The sequence below is a fragment of the Vombatus ursinus genome, unplaced genomic scaffold, assembly GCF_900497805.2.
Source record: "Vombatus ursinus unplaced genomic scaffold, bare-nosed wombat genome assembly UNPS02008961.1, whole genome shotgun sequence".
In the NCBI taxonomy this organism is placed as follows: Eukaryota; Metazoa; Chordata; class Mammalia; order Diprotodontia; family Vombatidae; genus Vombatus; species Vombatus ursinus.
In genome coordinates, this window is record NW_020948739.1 from 10,907,894 (window position 1) to 10,930,447 (window position 22,554).

The window sequence follows — 22,554 nt, forward strand, 5'->3', positions numbered from 1 at the left end:
ATTCTTAATAGTTTATATTTCCTGAGACTATGTGAATAATAACCTATGGGCACAGTTTGTTACTTTGTTAGTATCTTTTAGAAAAATAATGACTTTAGAAACATTAACCTTTTTCTAAGGGTAACACTGTATTTAAATATTTATTAAAGAAACATCCTTTGTATGTGTTTAGTGTCAATGATTGTAAAATTTAAATTTATCGATGAATATTACATGACAATTAAGTTGTATATTTTCTCTTCACTTAAGTTATTATGATATTTATATGTAGTTGAGACTAGATACTATGACCTCTCTGAAGCTGGAATGGTATATGGAATGCAGTGAGAATAATATGATTGTGAATAAAATTATCGAATTAAGATGTACTTGATGGGTCAAAGATATTAAGATAGAGAACAGATATATGAGGATAATAAAAAACTGGGACCAAAATTTTAAAAGTATTCATGATATTATACTGACAAAAAATGCAAAAATTTTAACGCAACTTCAGTGGCCAGGTAATAATCGTCATATGTATAGAATTTCAGCAGTGAGGAGACAAAGAAATTTATTTTAGTTATAATTTGGGAGAAGAAATAATAATTTTTCTGAAATATAATGTCAGTAACTTTGGACACTGTAAGGCATCTAATTTTAATGAAGATGATTGATTGAAAATACTACCTTTTACCCTACCAATTAAATTTGAGAATACTGGTACAACTCTTATTTCACTTAATATTCCTCATTGTACAATTTTAAAATTAATTTTAATGAAAACAGGTTGTTTTTCTTATTTTAAAATGAGAGATTTTTAATTTCTAAAAAATTTATGCTAAAATATATATTTTTTATTTTTTGGAAAGGTGGAAATGTCTTGATTTTTTTTAGAGGGAAAATTTTTCTTTAACCCATACAGGTGTGATTTTTGACATTAATTCTTGGTTGAATTCTATAACAGATTATTAAAGATATGGTTAGTGACCATGTGGATAAAGAAGTGGTTTTCACAATTAGTCAGCATAGCTTCATTAAGAACTAGTCATTCAAAACTAACTTTATTCCCCTTTTTTGGGACATAGTTACCAAGTTATTAGATTAGGGGAGTGCTGTACATATAGTTCACCTAAGTTTTAGAAAAACAGCTGACAAAGTGTCTCTTATTGTTTATGTGGAAAAAATGGAGAAATATTGGCTAGGCCAATGATTCTCAATCTTTTTGGTCTCAGGACCTCTTTATACTCTTAAAAATTATTGAGGACGTTAAAAGTTTTTTTTTTATGTGGGTTTATCTATTGATATTTATCATTTTAGAAATTAAAACAACTTATTATTATTGTGAAGATATGTGTTATTGTTTTTTTTTAACCTTACAGAGCCCCTGAAAGTGTCTCAGGACCTTCACAGATCCCTAGACCATACTTTGAGAAACCAATGGGCTAGACAATAATACAGTTTAATTGGTTTATAACTGCTTGAATGGTCAGACTTGAAGAGTATTTCATAATGGTTTGATGTCAACTTGAAAAGTTTCCAGTGGACTCTATCTCTAAGGATCTATACTTGTTTCTGTGCAGTTTAACACTTTTATAACATTGACTTAAATAAAGGAATAGATGATCTCCGTATCAAATCTGCTAATGACAAAGAGCTGGGAGAGACAGCTAATACTAGATGACTGTCAGGATATGAAAATATATTGGAAGGATAAAACTCTGGGATGGCAAGATTAAATTTTGACCAAACATGTGATTTCATTGGTGTAGAGAGCTTAGAATGGTAAAACTCACTTTGTCAATACATATTGACACCTGCTCTGCAACTTCTAGTCTTGCTAGGAGCACTGAGAAGATTTAGTGACTTGCCCAAGATCCCATAACCAGTGTGTACTAGATGTAGGACTTGAACTCAAGTCTTTTGTTGTCTCTTGAAACTATCTATCCATTATATTGCCTCTCCAGTTTAAATTTAATTTAGTTAGGTTTCAAATAACTTTACAAATGCAAATACAAATGCATGGTTTGACAGCAATTTGTTTGAAAAATATCTGGGGTATTTCGATGGACTGCAAGTTCAGTATTATGTGTCCTTCTTTTGATTTGATAGCCAAAAAAGCTAATGTGACCTTGGGCTACATTAAGAGAGGCATAGATTTCAGAGATAAAAAGAAAATAATCTCTCTGTATTATGTCCTAACCATAACATGTCTAGAGTACCATGTGCAGTTTTGGTTGCAACGTTTTAGGAAAGATATTGATAAACTCATTATTGTATGGAGGAGGACGTTGAAGGATGATGAAGAACTTCGATTCCATGCTATAAAAGAAAGTGTAGCACTGAGAAGACAAGTCTTATGAGGTGCATGATTGATAGCTTCAAGAGGGATTAGACTTGTTCTTTTTATCACTATAAGGAAGAATCAGTATTAATGAGTGGAAGTTGTAGAGAAGCAGATTTAGGCTTAATGTTAGATGAAACTTTCTAACATTTAGGGCTTTCCAAAGGTGGAATGAGCTATCTTAAGAGTTAGTAGATTCACCTTCATCAGTGGCCTTCAAGTGTATGCATAATAATCACTTAATGGGTATGTTGTAGTAATGATTCTTTGGTATGATATTTGGTATGGATTGGATAGATTGCCATCAAGGTCTTTTTTAAATCTAAAATTGTGTGAATGTTTTAATTTCACTTTCCATTTAAGGCTGTGAGCTTCCAGTTTTAATTTCATAGAGTTAAGCTTTTCTAATCTGTAGGCATCATTAAAGCTTGTTTATCCTTGGTAAGGGCAGCTAGGTAAGTGCAATAGATAGAGTGCTGGGACTGGAGTCAAGAAGATTCATCTTCCTGAATTCAAATCTCGTCTCAGATACTTTCTAGCTCTGTGACCTAGAGCAAATCATTTAACCCCATTTTTCTTAATTTCCCTAACTGTAAAATGATCTGTAGAAGGAAATGGAAAACACTCCAATATCCTTGCCAAGAAAACCCCAAATGGGATCATGAAGAATCAGACACGACTAAAATGACTTAATAACAAAAATCCAGGATAAATGAGTAGATAAAACTACTATAGATAAATGTATTTTAGAGATTACTTTCAAATCTCATTGCAGCTGTATTTTAAACTTTTCCTGTAATTTCCTTTTTATCAAATTATTTGACCAAAGCTTCTAAGAAGTAAAAATAAGTTAAGTTTTTACTCTGTTTCTTTTACTTTAAGGTCATTTGGATGAGGTTATAAGTAATAAATACTATCCACGTTCCTGAAGGTCACGTAATAAAAATAGATAAACTAATACAACATTTAAGATAATCCTACCTTTCCACAATATTTATACGTTAGTTCCTTCTCTACATTCTATGACATAGGGACATTGTCCTTGCTTTTCCTAGCACAAAACACTCCATTCTCACATTCTGAGAATTTTTATTGAGGTCTCCAATTTCTGGAATTTACTCTGTCTCCCAGTTCCCCTAGCTTTTTTCAGGTTTCTGCCAAAATCCCACCTTCTGAATGAAGTTTTCCCTAATCCTTCTTAAGGCTAGTGCTTTCCTCTGAGGTTATCTCCAATTTATTCTGTATATATCTTGCTTTTATTTCTATAGCTATTTGTACACTGTCTCCAATTCAATTCAATAAATATTTATTAAGTGCTTACCATGTGTCAGGCACTGTGCTAAGCACTGGGCCTACAGATAAGGAAAAGAGAGACAATTTCTGCCCTCACGAGTTTATAATCTAATGGGGAAAGACAACATTGGAAAGGAAGCTGAAAAGTCTGGGCAAATGGAGTGTGTGGCCACCAGAAGGTACTTGACTGGAGTTGAAGTCAAGCAGAGCTGCAGATAGAAAAGTGTTGCTTAGAAGGTTGTGAGCTCTTTATAAAGGAAGGCTTTTGGAGGAGTTTAATCATCTGCCCTTTAGCTTTTCAATTAGAGTAATGAGGCAACTGAGTGAGATGAGAAGGTGTTGAGTATTGAAATCTCAATTAATCTGCAAGAAATTTCAGGTGATTAGTTTATCCTGAAGCTTGGCATGTTGTTCAGGAGAGTCAAGATAGCTACAGATGTTGTCTCCCCACTTAGCTTGCAAGCTCCTTGAGACACTTTAGTTTTTGTTTTGCATTTCTTTGTTTTCCAGAACTTACAACTGCCTGGCACTTAGTAGCTACTTAATAACTGCTTGTTGACTTGACTACAACTAGCTCCCATTTTGTGAAAATAATTAATCCCCTGATGTGCTTGAATATATTGAAATTTGTGCTATTTGAAGTTATGCTTATTTTAAATATGGTCATTGGTTCCCACCCAAAGGAAAATTAAACACCTAATATTGTCATGAAAATAGTTTTGACTCTTATAGACCCCCTGAAAAAGTCTTGAGGACTCCTAGGAGTCCCTGAACCAAACTTTGAGAACCATGGTGCTGAAGGAATCCAGACTACTTTCTTCTTTCTATGCAATTTTGGGTCAGTCAATAAGCCAAAAAAAAACCTCCTTCTCCCCTCATCTCACATCACAGAAATGTCTTTCCTCATTATCTCCTTCTTTAACCCTATGTCATAAAGAGGTTCTCTTCTCCTTGTCAAGGTAAGCCTTTATACAGAAACCCTTCATCCCATTCCATCCTATCTTAAACAGATTTCCCCATATATTATCCTAATTCTCACTGACCTTCAGCCTTTTTTCAGGTAATACTTCTGATTCCCCTTCACTTGATCTGACCATCCTCATCAGCTACTGTCCTATATCTCTCTTCTCTTCATGATTAAACTCCTTGAGAAAACTGCCTGTAATTGGTTCTTCCACTTCCTCTCGCTTTTTTATAAACCCAGTATAGTTTGGCTTCCAATCTCAACGTTCAGTTGAAACGGCTCTTTCCAAAATTGTAATTGTTAAATCTAATGGCTTTTTCATAGTTCTCATCCTTCTTCATCTCTCTGCAACCTTCTACATTTTTGATCACCCTCTTATCCTAGATGCTCTCTCCTCTCTGGGTTTTCATGGTACTCTTCTCTCCAGGTTCTCCTACCTGTATGACCAATCCTTTTGATTCTTCTTTACTAAATCTTTGTCTTGATCATGCATACTAGTGATGAATGTTCTCAGGGTTCTGTCTTATTCCCTCTCCTGTTCTCCCTTTGTGTTTCCCTTAGTGCTCTCATCAACTCTCAAAGATAAAAATGTCATCTCTATGCAGATTATTATCAGATCTATTAATCCCAGCTCTAAGCTGTCACCTGTCCTACAGTGTCACATATTCTATTCCCTACATCTCAAACTAGATGTTTAAAGGACATCTTAAAATCAATATATACAAAATTGAACTCATTATCTTTTTGCCAAAACTCTACCCTTTCTAGTGTTTCCATATTACTTTCAAGGGCACAAATTTCCTCCAGGTCACTTGGACTCACTTTCATTAGTGCCACATATATAATCAATTATGAAGATAAAAACAAGATTTGACATCTCTCATGTACACTTATCTTCCTCCCAGTCACATAGCTACCTCTTTTGTTGTCCTCATCACTTCATGCCTAGACTATCAAGATGATCTTCTAGTTGGTTTCTCTGCCTCGCGTCTTTCCCTACTCCAGTCAATCCTCTGCTCAGTTTTCGAAGTGTTCTTCCTAAAGTCACCATGTCACCCTGCAATTCAGTAAATTTTAGTTTACTGAATTATTTTTCCCTGTTACCCACCAGAATTAATGTACCCACCAGATTAAATTATCTTTTCAGGCATTTTACACTTTACTCCCTTACACATACTCTACAATCCAGAGATGCTGCCCTTCTTGCTGTTCCTCACACAAGGAAGTCTATTATCAACTCTATGCCTTTTTACTGGCTGTGCATAAATGCTCACCCTCCTCAAGGAAACCTCCTGAAAATTCCCTGGCATCCTGTCAGTCCATAAGCATTTATTAAATACCCAACATGTATCAGGCACTGTGCTAAGGCATGGGTATACAAAGAAAGACAAAAGACAGCCTCTGCTTATAGATACCACTTATCCCAGTCCCCTTTAATGTTAATGTCTTCCCTCTGAGATTACCAAAATCACCAAGAAGAGTTTGTCCTATCTACTCACAGAGAAAAAAAAATCAAGGGCATAACAAATATTTATCATCTATGTTATGATATACAGTTGAATGGATAACCTACAGATCTTATCTATATATCTATATATGTGTGCGTGTGTCTTTGTGTACATGTATATGTGGGGTGTGTGTGTGTATGTGTGTGTGTGTGAGAGAGAGAGAGAGAGAGACAGAGACAGAGAGACAGAGAGAGAGAGAATGAGAATGAGAGAATATTGGGTTGGATTGTCTTTGGGAAATTGAAAACCACTGTAAATGATGCCAATATTCTCCCTGATAGGGTCCATTTTTAAAAATACTTCTAGAGATTCAAAATGATTATAAGTCATGGAACACTACAGTCTTCAAAGAGTCAAGGATAAATCAAAGGGTAATTGGAAGATGTGTAGTGTATGTGAGCAGGAAGTAACACACTATAAGAAGTACTATAAAGAATGTCTTCAGAGAATTGCATGATAAAAAATGAGGTCTGGAAACATGACAAAATTGAAGGATAATTGATGCATGGCTTAGAAGCTCCACTAACATACTCATAATATCATGAGAACTCCAAGAAGATTGTTGGATGTACCACTCTTTGTAGATTTATGGTAGTACAGGAGTAAGAGTTATAAAGATTGGCCAGCTATAGATGGTTTGCAAACTATATCCGAAGTTAAGGTGTGCCATTTCATTTGGACCATATAAACAATGACACCCAGATGTCCATCTAAGGCAATGGGCATATAAGTACTGTTTACAGCAAATAGCACAACTAATTAGTTGTATTTGGCTTGATAATTTGGTTCAGGTGCTGTACTTTACTCTTGCCAACAATTTTGAAGGCACTGGGGAATTGATTCTCAACATATCTGAAAGAGGGGAAGATATTGAATACTTGGGGAGAAATCACATAAAGGTGATTGATAAAATATCAATAACTACTGACCTATATACCTGATTTTCAATCTTTACAAAATCTTTATGAGAATAAATAACTTATACACAAATTGAGGGCATACTTGCTGAAGTTAAGATGCAAGAATTGGCAGGTTTTAACTAATATAGAACTACATGGAATCAGAACAAATGATATCATCTGAGAAATGTATGATGGAAAAGGAAAGGGAGAGGGTCCACTAGCATCTATACAACATAAAACTATAGAGAGCATAGCTTCTAGCATATTAGGTGTAATATGTGTGGAAAATGTATTAGAAGACACAGACAAGAGTCTATAGCAGATCTGCCCAACTTGGCAGTAGGTAGGGGCCAAAATTAAAATAGACTAAACTTCTTTGGGTGCAGTTAGGTAAGACTAGAGACAGATTGATGGTGGTTGGTTGCTGCAGGTCACGTGATAGACAGGAGGGTGCACAGTGGTAACCCGACATTTTTCACCAGCCACCCAAAATGCTTTGTTGAGCAACTTGTGGCTCACCAACCATATGTTGTACAGGCCTGATCTATAGGATAAAGAGTAGTCACATTATGATCTGTGCCATAAGGAAACATGCCCACATGGATGTGGATGGAATCACACAATTATTGAAGTATGACAGAATCATTATTTTACCACTACCACTATTCCCCCTCTCTTCCCTGCCCCAGATGTTTTCATGTAGTGCTTAGAGTATGTAACCTTAATAAAGAAGTTTAAAGAAGAATTGTATACTGTTTCTATGAACTAGTTTCATAAGGAAAGAAAACACATGTTTTTGTAAGCTAAGTAGCAAGAATACAGGTTCAGAGAGGAGAAGTAGTAAAAGCAAGATAGTAATAAGTGAGAAAGTGCTAGGATCTTCTGGTAGTATTAGATTATACACTCTGTTAAGTTAGAGAGTACATTTAATATAAACTTTGGATCTTTCTCATTAACAAACACAATATTCTTTTCAGGAATCCCTTAATAAATCTGTTGAGTTTAATTGAAAAAAAGAATTAGGTCATAGGGTACAGTGGATTTGTAGTACCACAAAGGCTTTGATTGATAGATATCTTAGATTAATCTATAGGAAAATATCCTAAGCTTCAATTCAATGAATATTTTTACAAACAAGTCTCAATTTTATAATCATTTATCAAAATCAGCATTTTTAAAAAGTATTTTTCCAGATGCACACAAAGTACTTTAAATTTGTAAATGATTGAAATATGTAATAATCTCTCATCTTGACTTCTGTACCACTGATTCCATCGCTACGCTGACTTTCTAGTTAAGATCATCCATTTTGAGGGGGCTATTTTCTGTCAACGTATGGGGGGATTTATTTAACTATTTCTTCCATGTATTTGTAGAATAGGCTGGAAGTGGTTTTTTTTTTCTTAATGCCACACATTACTTTATCATACTGACAGTTCTAGTTCACTGCAAGCAACTCTAAAGAGTATTTTTTCAGGAGTAATAAAAATGTCTCGAGAAATAAAGTGAAAGTTGACCTATACAAAGCTTGAAGGTAGTATTTAGTAATAAAAGCATAGTGCCTTGGAAAAATAAGTACTCAATAAACAATTTTGAAAGGATACATACTTGCAAATTATTCTGTTAATGTAGAATCTAGAGTCTCTGTAAACATAAACATCATTTTTATTTTATTTTATTTTATATTTGCATTCTTACAATGACATGAATAAAAAAGATTTATCCCAAAAAATAAAGTGAACCTTAAAAAAAAACAAACTAAAGTTATATTGGGCAAACACATTTCTAGTTACAATTTTAAAAGTTATTTAGGGGGCAGCTAGATGGCACAGTGGGTAGAACACCAGCCCTGAAGTCAGGAGGAACTGAGTTCAAATCTGGCCTCAGACCAAACACTTGACACTTACTAGCTGTGTGACCCTGGGCAAGTCACTTAACCCCAATTGTTTAAAAAAGGGTTATTTAGGAGAACTTTTCTTATAATTTTATGTAATTTTATATAATTTTATGTAAGTATTTATACTACCTAAGTTTTTGAAGGGAAAAAACAGGTTCATGTTACGCTGTCAATAAATTATAAAGTGCTGAAGAACAAAAGCCATGTTGTTTCATCTAAGTAAATCCAGTACTTCAAATGGTTTTACTTGTACTACGTGTATATTGTCTATTGAAAAAAAATTGCAAAAGACTGTATAGTAACAAAGTCAAATCCAGTGGATAAAGTAGATAGAGAGCTAGCCTTAGAATCAGCAGTGCCCACGTTCAAGTCCTGACTCTTTCATATATTGGCAGTGTGACCCTTGGCAAGTCACTGGAGCTCTTAGTATACCCAGAAAACTCTCTAAGGCTCTAAGTTGCAAAGAAGGTACTGACTTGTATTAGTGCAGGAAGTTCCTCACCAGGAACTCCCTATACCACTGAAACCACAGTCTGGTAATGTACAGAAATTCACACACATATCATGTATGAAATAATATAACATAGTGTAGTGAATACAAGCCCAAAATAATCCTTTACCATTAGGATTAATACAAGTCCCAGCTTTCTTCCCATAGTGAGTATTCAAAGTATTATTCCAAAAGGAATGTGATATAGTAGAAAGAGCATTAGACTTGGAGTAAAGACTAATTGGAGTTCTAACTCTGGATCTAATACTTAGGCAAGTAATTTTACTTCTTTGAGTTTGCTCATCTGGAAAATGAGGAAAATAATACTCATGTCTCTATAAGGTCATCATAAAGAAAGTGTTGGATTAACTTTAAAGTCCTTTATAAATGAGAATCATTATTACTTTATTACTTAGAAGAATATTACATAAAATAAAATTTTAAAACAGGAAGAAACCTTAGAGGTAATCTAATGTAACATACTCCTTTTACATATAAGAAAATTAAGATCTGGATATGTGACTAACCCAAGGCTGTGCAAGCAGTAAAATAGATTCACTAAACATGCATGTAACAATCTTAGGTGATAGACATACAAAGATGGAAAAATATATAGTCTTTCTCCCTTTGATGAGTTTTACATTTAATAAGAATAGTGAAATCATGTATACAAATAATTGTAATTTCTAGCTTAGGAAGGTAACATGAAGGAGGTAGGACTTGAACTGGATCTTAAAAGATGAGAATGTCAATAGGAAGGCATAGGGTTTGGAAAACCTCATATTACATATGCAAAATGTCAAGCACTATCAAGTGTAAAGAATAGAGACTGTGGCATAATATGACTGGAACATATAGGGTGTGAAAAAGTGTGCTATGGGGAAAAAATTGCTAAGAAGAGATAACTAAAATAAAGTAATATACTGTATAATTATAATTATAAATGATCATTATCACAAAAGTCATTTATCATATGTCTACTATGTGCTAGGCACTGCTCTAAGTACTGAGGATACAAAGAAAGGCAAAGACATAGGCCCTAACTTCAAAGAACTCACATTCTAATGAGTGAGAAAACATGTAAACTATACACATACAGTTTAAGTGGAAGATAATCTCAGAGGGAAAGTATTAGCTGTAGAGGGTAGGGGAAGGGTAAAGGGGCAGGAAACATCTCATGCAGAAGGTAGTATTTGAGGTGAGTTTTGAAAGAAGAAGCAAGCCAGGGAATCTGGGCTATAGATTTGAGGGGGGAAACCATTCAAGGCATAGGGAACAGCTAGTGAAAAGCTGCCTAGTTGGTGATAGACTGTCCTGGGTGAGGAAGAGCAAGAAGGGCCACGTGTCTGGATTTTAGATAATTTGCAAGGTAGTAAAGTTTAAGAAGCTGGGAAACATATGAAAGGACCAGGTTAGGGAGGGCTTTAAAAGCCAGAGTATATTTGCAATAGGGAGTTGCTACAGTTTACTGAATTAGGTGAGAGGGGGATGATGATGTGGTCAGACCTGAACTCTAGAAAGATCACTTAAGCATCTGAGTAGAGGATAGTCTGGAGGCAGGGAAACCAACCAGAAGACCATCTCAGTAGTTCAGACATGAAGTAATGAGAATCTATATTAAGATGGTGGTTATGTGAGTAGGAAGAAGAGAATGTATATGAGAGGTGTTGTGAAGGTAGAGATGATATGATTTGATGACTGATTTGATATGTGGGGTAAATGAACATAAGAATTCAAGGATAAAATCTTGGTTGTGAGCCTGAATCACTTGGAGGATAGTTGTGCCCTCAAAAGCATTAGGAAAGTTTGGGAGAGGGAAGAGTTTGGAGGAGGGGACAAGAATAACGAATTCAGTTTTTCACATGTTGATTTTTCTTTTTTTGGTGAGGCAGTTGGGGTTAAGTGACTTGCCTAGGGTCACAGCTAGTAAGTGTCAAGTATCTGGTCTAAGACCAGATTTGACTCTCAGGTCATTAGATTTAGCAATTTTTCACTACTGAAGAAGTACTTTTTAGGGTTGCTTTCAGTGAACTACAACTGTCAGTGTAATGGATTAATGTGTGGCATTAAGATAATTTGCAACTTTGGAGAGAGCAGTTTCAGTTGAATGATGAAGTTGCAAGTCAGATTGTAGGAGTCTTATGAAAAAGTTAGAGGAGAGAAGTGGAGGAACCATTTGTAGACAATTTTCTCAAGAAGTTTAGTAATGAAAAAAGTGGATAGAGGTATACCTATACCTAGTGGGGAAAGAAAAAGTATATTTTGCTTAATGTGAAAGTAGACTGTGGCAGCACTTAACTAGAGAACTAAAGAACCAAGGAAAGTGAGTCAGGGAATAAGATTCATGAAAAATGAATTCCTTAACGTGCAAGGTGGTTGAGACAGTTTTGTAAGAAAAATACTCAGGAGAATTAATATCAATAGGAGGAGTCAGAAAGTGAGCAATAGGGGAATAAGAGGAAAGAAAAAGACTGAAATTGTCAAATATCTCAGGAGAAAGATAATTCAGTTAAATACCTAAAACACAAACAGATAAATCAACAGGAAAGACAGTAAAACAGAAAGAAAGACACCAAGACATCAAAGTGAGGCCAAATATCTCTGAAAAAAATATTTCAAGACAAAAGAAATTGAATCAATATAGAGAGTGTCCTACAATGGGGCATTCTCTAATGGTTCAAGAGAGAAAGAGGAATAATCAAAACAGAAGTTAAAATGGAAAAAGAAAGAATGTATACCCTGAGTAGCACAAATTATTAGAATAGAAAAACTTGAATTCACTGTGCAAGGTCACTCCAGTGAGAGAACTGTTGAATAGGAAATCAGTTATATAGAAATAAAAGACATTCCAGGAAAGAAATGGAAAAGCAATGATATTTTTAAAAATACATATATTCTGTATAAGCAAAACACAATTGATCTCAATTCAAGATGTATGCAGACAGTTTTAGAACTCTAGGTCTTTCAGATGACTATCACAAGTTTAAAAAGCTGTACACCACAGTACAAGAAATAATACAGGAAAACTGCACAGAATTTCTGAAAACAAATGAGCTAATCTAAAGCATCCATACATCTCTTCCTCCAACCCCCAAAATGCTGTAAATTCTGAGATACTCAGATATTAAATTTAAAATTTCCAGTTACAAACAACAAATTTGGCAAGTGACTAAGTGAAAGAAATTCAAATGGAAATGAACTTTGAATAACAAGACTATTCTGGACCAACTAGAAATGACAGAAAAGAATGGAACAATATATTCCCAAAATGCATAAAACTTCAATGTGCAGCCCAAAATAACATACTCTGCAAATCTGAGCATAGTCAGAAATGAAAAAAAAAATGTTCAATATTAGGCATTTGTAACATTCCTAAAATAAATAACATATTTGAGCATATTATCCTCTTTGCAAGTATACCAGGTAACATAATCATATGAAAGGTAAATAAATATAGCCACAAGTTACAAAATGTTACCCCATTGATATGGGGTATATAAACAGATAAAAATATCTAGAAAAAGAAAACTGTCTGGGGAGTTTGAACAAAAATAAAACAAAATAATAGCAGAAGAATTATTTGGAGATTTATTTTTAAAAGTAGCTAAAGGGATAAAGATAAAGGTGAAAGTGAAGAAAAATGATGGTGGAATAACAGGCTTGAAACACCATGGGCTAAATTATCACAACTTACCTGTATTCAGGTGAATTATTTTTCTCTAGGACTAAATTACAGAATAGGTGGATTCCTTTTAGGAGAGGGAAGGGTGAAGATGGAAAGAATTATATGATATACCTAAATCAAGTCAAAGGTAAATAGCAAAGGGAAAATAACTCCTATAATTTCTTTGGAAGAAGAAGAGCTATGGGAGAATGGGTGAAAGTAACAAAGGAAGAGATTGAAATAGGAGACAAAAAAGGGGAAATCCCAATTCAGTGGTGGGAGGGGATGTCACTGAAATGCACCCTCCTGGAGTGAGAAATTTTGTAATGGGAGATTTATACCTTTCATTAGGCATAATCTTCAGAGAGACCAACTATCCTTGGAGATCGTTGTACCCCCAAGGACTACCTTAGGAGAAGGAGATTAAGAGCCAATGTGGGGCAATAAGCATCCAGAAGGTGGGAGGGTGTGGACTCAGGAGGAGAATTCATGGCAAGGTCAGAGGAAAACCATGATGGGGTGAGGATAAAGGTTGTAAATGAACCTCATGATCAGGGACAATAGGAAATTTCTACCATGGGACAGTACTTCTATCCCCTCTTAACTCCTGCAGGATTGGTACCTCTAAGAGTGAAGAAAAATAGAATAAAAGCTGGAAAATGGCAAGAACTACAAGGAAATAACAGATTTTTTTTAAAGAGGGAACTTAATAGTTACTTAACAGAGGAAAAAGAAAAACAATTAGATAACTAGGTAAAGGAAAGAAAGAAAAAGGAATTGGTGGCAACTAAAACTCTGAAACTAGGGAAAAGAGTGACAAGTAGGAGCAGGGAAGTCTTGAGAATGTGGGAAAATGACTGTTAGAATAAGTTAAGTAGAGAAAGTAGATTAAGCCAAAAGAGTTGAAGAGACAAGTGAGGAAGAAGAGAAATGAAAAAAATACAGAAAAAAAGCAATATTACCAACAAATGTTACCAAACATGTCCATGTGTTCTTATCTGCTGTAGTTCTTCTTTTTTTGAGGCTTTGTGGTATAATAACTAGAGTGTGGGATTTGAAGATAGGAAGACCTAGATTTGAATACTACTTCAAACAGCTGTGTGACCCTTGGAAAGTCACTTAACATCTCTGAACCCTGATGTCCATATCTGGGAAATAAAGATAACACCTACTATACAGGGTTGTTGTGATAATCAAGGTAATATTAAGTGATATATGTCATCAATTATTGTTTTTATTTATACAATTATCCATAGAGAAGCTAACAAATGTTCTGAAAGCCTTCCTAAAGTTTTATTCTTTTGTGGAAAGTAATGTAGTAATTAGAATATCGTTATTCTTTACTCTAGCTGCATGACTATATTATTTATCTATCTTAAATTTTATAGCTTCAGTATCACACGTTTAGAACTGGGAAGAATTTTAGAAAGCTCCACTCATTTTGTATATGAGAAAACTGAGGCCTAAAGTGATTTATTTTCTCAAAGTAACACTTGTACTTGTAGTGCTGTTATTTTAATCCAGTGATTTTACCATTGCACAGTGCTGAATCTCAGTTTATGACTGCTCCAGCCTATGGAGATCTATTTAGATCCTGATTCTGGCATCAAATACATCAGCTATCCCTCTCAGTTTTATGTTTATACACTATTTTGAGCTGTATCCCCATGAGCTGTACAAATTCACCAACATAAGAGAAATAGCCTACATTTCTTTACTCAGATGGGGTTAGAATATCCAGAAATATAATCCAGTAGCTAAAGGGCAATGTAAACTATTTGAAAAATAAGACTGTAAAGAACTACCAAATCTCTGTGTAAATAACTTACATAAAATACTTTTTAAGCAAGATACAATTTAATAAAAAACCTACATATATTAAAATTGTCCTAGCTCTGGCCATAATAAGTTATTCTTTTTTTTTTCTTACTCCTCAATTTCTATTACTCTAATGCTAGTGTTTGTAGCTGGAACTCATTCAGGAATTTTATGGAGGCTTGCTCATTCTGTAGCTCACCTAGGTCCTAGTACTGTTGCCCTGCTTGACTTCTTGCTTTCTTGTTGAAAAGAAAACTAGATATGAGCCTAAGTAACTTTGGCATATAGTCATCAATATTTGCAATGAGCCTATATCCCTAACTTTCTAGGAGCTATTCTAATCTCATTGTGAGAACATTGCCATGTTTTATTTATTTTTTCCTCTTGGGTTCTTCAATTAAAAAAAAAAGCCCTTCTAAGATCATGCTAGTTATCCAAAACCTTCTATTTTTGGTGTGGTGAAATGTGTATACATGTGCGAGAAAATGTGGAATTAATCTTATTGCCTATTTAATTGTTTTTCTTTTGAGTCTCCATTGCGTTATCTCTTTTTATCTCTTCTTCTTAATCATGAACACTATCACAGAATGCCATGTCACTATATCTTCTGTTTTAGTGGGAGGAGGCACTTAAGTTTTCTATTACCTTTTTCATTATATTTATCATTTACACAGTACTTCAAGATGTACATAATGCTTTAAATATGTTAAATAATTTGATCCTCTTTTATTTTAAATATCATGGTGGCATTTTAAAACTTACAGAATGTAGTGAAACTAATAAAACATATGCAAGTTTCCTAACCAATATGTAATTGTGTTGTTCTGTTACAGAGTGATTATAGGTACATTGCCAGTTTTCTATTTAATAATACCATGACATGACAATATGGCATGTTTATTACAAATGCAGAATTAAACTTTTATGCTTGCATATTCTGAAGAAGTATATGAGAACTTAACTTTCTTAAGCCTATTTATTGTCAGTTGAAGGAAAGGCATATAAAGAGGTTTATGTAAAAATTATAAATTGAGTAAAGTTAACATTTTTAAAGAAATATTTGTTCTAAAGTGTTATTTTATAAATATAACTTCTTAATATCTTAATATTCTGCATAAAGAAGCTACCTGCATTTGTTTTCTTTTTGTAAAAATTATTTTAAAATTAATTTTAAACTTTTTTTTTTGTTTATAGACATGTCCTCCATAAAATTGCCACAACTGATATCACTTCTCACCCACAACTGATACCACTTCTCACTAAGTTATTAAGGAATTGTTACTCAGTCCAACTTTTCTGCCTTGTCTAAGTTCAGTCATGTTGCATCGCCTACTGCTCTGCCTCACTTCAAGGATCCTTTGCCAATTTACTTCCCTCTCCTTACCAAACACAGCTTATGATACTGTTTTTATGGCACCAACCCCCTGAAATTTTTTACAGAACTCTGAAATTGGTGGGAACTCCAATTTAGTCATTATATATTAATTAATACTTTTATTCCCTCTCTTCCTTTTATATTACTATGTTGATCTTAGGAGAAAAACTATTGACTTAGTAGATTAGCAAAGATTAAAAAACTAAATCTCCTTTTGACAAATTTTAACTTAAAGTATCATAAAAGTTGACTTAAATGTCAACATAATGACTTTTAAGTGTTAAAGTTAGCTAATATAAATGTAATGCAGAAAAATATTTTCATACCAATCATCTAATTTCTCATGGTATCAAAATGTATTCTATAAATATCATTACTTCTAGAGAGACTTTTTCCATCTTTATTTCACTTTTACAGTATTTATTACTGTATATATGACTGAAATAATTTATAATTAATAGTGCAACTCTTTTACAGTACTACTTTTGCATTTCACTGTGTGCAGGTTTTTGTTGGGGATATGATTTAATTTCAAATCTATATGAATTTGTACTTATGTATAATAATAAGCCACATTAATCTAAGCCCAAATCTGCTATTATTGGTACTGCAAACAGGTTGAACTGGTGTAACATTGGCATTAAAAAGCTTATAGCACATGACTTTGGGCAAATATTAGGATCTAGATTTGGTTTTATGTATAACCAAACAGACCTCATCATCTGAAAAGCAACACACTATTAACATATAATAATCTTATCTGATTACCCTATATTTGATATGATTGCAGTATATGACAAAAGTTGTGGCTGACACAAAATGACTAGTTTCATTTATTTATTTATTTATTTTAGTTTGAATCACATAGTCATGACTTCATCCATAAACATGGCTTTCAGACTTAGGTCCTCTTAAGGCCATGTTTTTTCATAACCATAATTTGATTCCTTAAGTAGAACTATCAGATTTCATCAGTATATTCTGACTATGCCAAATGACTTTTGATAACTTTGTTGCTATACTGATTACATTACTTTAGCGACTTGGAAAATAATGCATATATAGTTCTTTTCCTCCCCAGCCCACCTTTGGAAGATATTAGGGAAAGGACTGTGCTATCACTGAACTCTTTGAAATATTTTAGATAATGATCCATAAAATTGAGTTCAGCAGCTAATACTAGATCAGTCATTGCCCTTTATTATGCCTAAGCAACTTCTATCTAGTACCTTCAGTCAAATTTGCTGATATTTAGTTGAAGGCAGAACTCAGATCATTATATGCTCTTCAGAAGCTAAAGGTTGCTGAAAGATGTTGAAAAAAATAGTAGCTCCTTCTTTATGTGCTCCGTAACTTTTAACAGTGACTTTTCTCAAAATCAGTTTGATGCATCATAACTTAACAAAACGAAGAAGAGCTAAAGGTCAACTGAGCTGCTTTTTGACTAACATTACAGGAATTGTGAAGCAGCAGATAGACAGCCATATCTCAGATCCAGATCAACAGAACAACGGCCTGTCCTAGAGCGGACCACCTCCCGCTCCAGATCCACTGAACGTCCTGATACAAACCTCATGAGGTCGATGCCTTCATTAATGACCGGAAGATCTGCCCCTCCTTCACCTGCCTTATCGAGGTGAAAGACAAATCAATCAGACTAACCTCCTTTTTGCCCCTCCAACACACCATTTTATTTTCCCAGTGGCTAATTGGTATCTCTTATCATCTTTGGCTGATCACCAGTAGTAATAGATACTAACCCCTTCAGTGTAAACACACTATTTATATTCAAAGGATATAATAGTGTGTAGCTGCCATTGTAATTTGTTTATTAACTGTTTGACTACATTTGTTTTGTGATTTCTCATTTATCAGGAGTCCTGGGTAATTTCCCATGTAAAGCATATCATAACCGTCATGTTCTTCTCCTACAGAATGAGAAATTGTTTGTGTCCATTAGACATCGCTTATGGAATAGTTCTCATAACAACATCAAATGAAGCTTTTTTAAACTGTTCTTATGCTGATATTAATTTTATGTATTAACTATTATCTTTTCTGACTACATTTTAAAATGTTCACTGGTTTATTCTAAGTTCCTGAATTATTTTACAAATGAAATCTATTTCATATGAGCCTGCATATCTGTTTAGATCAAAATAAGGAAAGTTAGAGTAGATTTGGAGCCAGGAAGAAAAATAAAACATACCCACATTTCTAAGCTACAGAATTCTCCTTCTGCTTTCATCTAGTTTGGATGTTAATTTTGTAGAAGTAATTCCATTAACTTTGCTGTACTAGTTTGTGTGCATGTGAGTGTGTATGTATGTATACATATCAACACACAACTATCTTAACATCTTTTGGTATTTAGATATTGGTCATTATTTTATTTTTTTCCTTTTAGATAGTGTTTTCTCTTTTTAATCAACAGCTAAAGCTCTTTAAATTAGTATTAATCAAGGTATCATATGTACCAAATTCATTAAAAAAAACTCACATTTATTTCATAGTGAGTATTCATGCTAGATGTTTGTTTGTTTTTTATCAATATATGTTGTAGGTCTCATCCTCGTACTGGCTCTGTCCAAACAAGCCCATCAAGTACTCCAGTGGCAGGACGCAGGGGACGACAGCTCCCACAGCTCCCGCCAAAGGGGACCTTGGAGAGAAGTAAGTTTTATTTCAAATTATGTCATTTAGGAAATGCCATTGGATTCTAAGGTGAATAAAGATTTTCTTTACCCTTTTACATTAATTTTAAATGTTCTTTGTCATCATTTATGTTTGTATTAGAATACAACTCATTATTTTTGGTAAAATATTTTCATTTACTATAGGCTATGTAAATTTTTCTATTTAGATCATTTTAAAGATTTTAAATGCATCAAAAATAGGAAAAAAACAAACATGGATAATATTCTTAAAGGATGAGTTGAATGGTATTCAAATGAATAAATTTGAATACTTGTTGTTAGTTAAAAGAAGTAACTAGTCAAATCAATTTTCATACAACTACAAAGGACGGTTAGCTGATGTACAACTATGGTGATCCTTCTCAAAACTGGAATATCAGAAAAAGGTAATGATTAACATAAGAATAAAAATGCATGTTGTACTGATATTTTAATGCTATCATAATATGGCATAAGAACCACTATTTATACACACATATACATGATACCCACACACTATAAATTGTTGATTAAAAGACATTTTTGGAGATAGAATATAATAATAAAACATCTTTGCTCATTTATTTATTAAATAATTTGTGAATCTTCAGTTGGTTCATGGATGTGACTTGCAAAACATATTGAAATGCCCATGTACATATTTTCCTTTTGAGAAGATGCATACTGTGCCTCTATATATTTCTGTTGTTTTTAACCCCTGTGCTTTGGTTCCCTTTTTTTGTTTTGTTTTTGTTTTATTTTCCCTAGACAATGGAGACAAGGAGATAGAACCTTATGAAGGTCTGTACATAAAGGAGGGTTTGTTTTGTGCTGAAAGCCTTTTTTTGGGGGGCTATGTAAGCAAAAATAAACCCAACTGCAATTGATGTTCCTTCATTGTATAGACTTTTATTAGTTTTATGCCATATAATCAAGTATTTTTAATTTGCATTAATACCAACAGGTTTTTCTCTAATAAATTTCACTTTTAATCAGAATTCCATGCTTAGAATAAGACTTTAACTAAAGATATCAATTGCAGTCTGTGTTTATGTCATTGAGGGTCTATATTTACTTCAAATGTATCTGTCATCAATATTTCATCTAGTATTTATTATTTCAGTTATCAAATTTGGATTTAAAAGTAAAATAAAAAAACTTTTTACCTTAGTGTATATTTTCTGCATCATTTTCCTGATGCACATAGAATGTTTAGCAATATAAAAAAGTTAAATTTTATGTGGATATTTTATCAATATTTTATTATAATATGAAGAAAGATGAACTTGTTAGAAATGAGTCAAATTTATTTAACATAAATAGTATCATCTTGATTTCATACAATTCTTGGAAGATAGGAAACTCTCTAGTTATAGAGCAGCTGAAGATACTTTTAGTTAAGAACACTTATTGAAAGGAGAAAAGCTGTGTTACAGATAATTAGAAAGTGCTGTTAAAAGGAATAATTTTACTGAGGGAATATTTTTAGGATTTTCAATTTTATCTTGATAATTTATGAAGAACAAGTATAATAAAATATGAGTATGTTGTCTTTAAATAACCATTTTGTGGACTAGTTTGTGATTTTGTTGTGGTTAACTGATTTTTTTGTGGTTACCTGTAAGTAGATACTATGGATATGAATGTCAGTGCTTTTATGACTAGTGGTCTGGTATGTTGCATATGGACATTATTTTTGAACAAGAATAAGTTGTGTAGAAATGAGAGGCAGTGTGGTATAGTGGGATAAGTGCTGTATTTGAAATCAGTGGACTTGGATTCAAATCCTGACTTTGCTACCTACATGACCTTGGGTAATTCAATTGTATTTTCTGTACCTCTGTTTCCTTATCTTTAAAATGAGAGTGATACACTAAATGCCTTCTTGGTCCCTTCTAGCTCTAAAATCTAAGATACTATGAGTCAACTTTTTACTGTGAACCTGAAAGTGCCAACTTAAAAGGCCTTTCTATTAGAAAGACTGCTTTTATAAATATATGTATATATGTATGCATACATATGTGTATATATACATGTATATATATATACATGTGTATGTGTATATATATGTATATATATGTATATGTATATATGTATGGAGAGAGAGAGAGAGAGACTGGTAGAAGGAAAGGGAGAGGGAGGAACCAATGAGTCTTAGTAGATTTACGAGCTAGCCTTGGAGTTAGAAAGATCTGTATTTGTCTACCTTCTGGTACATGCTAGATATATAACTATGGGCAAGTCATTTAACTTCTCAGTTTCCCAAGTTCTCTAAAAATTGTAGAAGAGTTGCTGATTTGTATTTGCAGAGGGTTTTCTCACCAAGACTTCCCTATGCTAATGAAATCACAAGTCCAGAATGTAGGTAATATTTGTGTATACACACACATACACACAGTATAGTAGTATTTTTTTCTCTCTGAAAAGTACTCTGTTGAATAGTTCCCAAATAAGCTTTTCAAATTATCTCTAAAAGGCCTTGGAAAATTCCGTTTCTAATACTAATTCACACTATATGTAGTCACTACTGAAATATAAGGGGTAACAACACTTTGAAAATTGATCATATCTGTATATTTTTTAAATGAATCACCAAAATATTCAGGATGTGGAATTATATTGAAAAGTAGTGGTAGCTTGAGTTTCTAATGAGATTTTCAGGACTTTCTTTTTGCAATTAGTTTTTATAAAATAAACTTTTAGTATGTAGTGTCAAAAATTATGAGTAATAAAGAAATGTATTTGGTAAAGGGAGCAGCTAGATGGTTCATAGAGTGCGAGGCCAGAAGTTAGGAAAACTCATATTCCTGAGTTCAAATCTGGCCTCAGACACTTTCTAACTGTTTAACCCTGGGTAAGTCACTTAAACCTCTGTTTGCCTCAGTTTCCTCATTTGTGAAGTGGTGATAATAGCATCTACCTCCCAGGATTGTTGTGAAGATTAAATGAGATAATTGAAAAAACACTTAGTCGAGTATCTGGCACACAGTGATATGTAAATGTTAGTGATTATTTATCATCATCATTATTATATAGAAAGCCATCTTTTGCCTTCTGTTGCACTTATATACATATATATACATACACGCACACATACACATACATATTATATGTGTGTGTGCGCATATATGTATATATGCACACATACACACAGGGATTTGCTTTGAATTCTCATATTTAGTTGTTTTCATTTGGGATTTCCCCTTATTGTTATTTTATGCAGCTATCAAATGGAATTTAAAATATAACGAAATCTCCTTGAAGATCACTTACATTTAAAAATATTCTGCCTAAAAGAATGAATTTTATTGTCTATGTACTGGTGATATTTCTTATAGAAATAATTAATTTTGAATTTAATGGAACTCTATTCTAATATGAGCATGCAATTGCCAGTGAAACAATTTGTATTTCATAGGGGTGTTCCTAATATATTTCATACTTATAACACTTTAATTTACAAATAAAAATATTTTATAATAGGAAAAACATCTTTAATAGAAAACTTCACTTTGAGGTAAATTTTATTCATATGGATCCCTGTACCCCCTAGATGAAGTTTTCTGAGTCATTTACCCTGGCATGCCCATCTGAATGGCATCATTTTTCTGAGTTTCTTTAAACACTTAGAGTTGTAGTGTATTG

General features: G+C 33.4%; 1 protein-coding gene across 34 annotated transcripts in view; it reads left to right on the forward strand.

The window, feature by feature from the left end:
* The window catches only part of RIMS2 (regulating synaptic membrane exocytosis 2), an 850,283-nt gene that overhangs the window by 554,367 nt on the left and 273,362 nt on the right, over nt 1–22,554 (forward strand). For 20 of the 34 annotated variants that reach the window (XM_027849901.1, XM_027849890.1, XM_027849897.1 and 17 more), the window contains 2 exons: nt 17,691–17,870; nt 18,798–18,907. In XM_027849901.1, the coding sequence (XP_027705702.1) occupies nt 17,691–17,870; nt 18,798–18,907 (290 nt within the window). Of the gene's footprint in view, nt 1–17,690; nt 17,871–18,797; nt 18,908–19,677; nt 19,711–22,554 lie in introns of all 34 variants that reach the window. The other 14 variants (XM_027849888.1, XM_027849908.1, XM_027849889.1 and 11 more) reach the window with 3 other exon arrangements.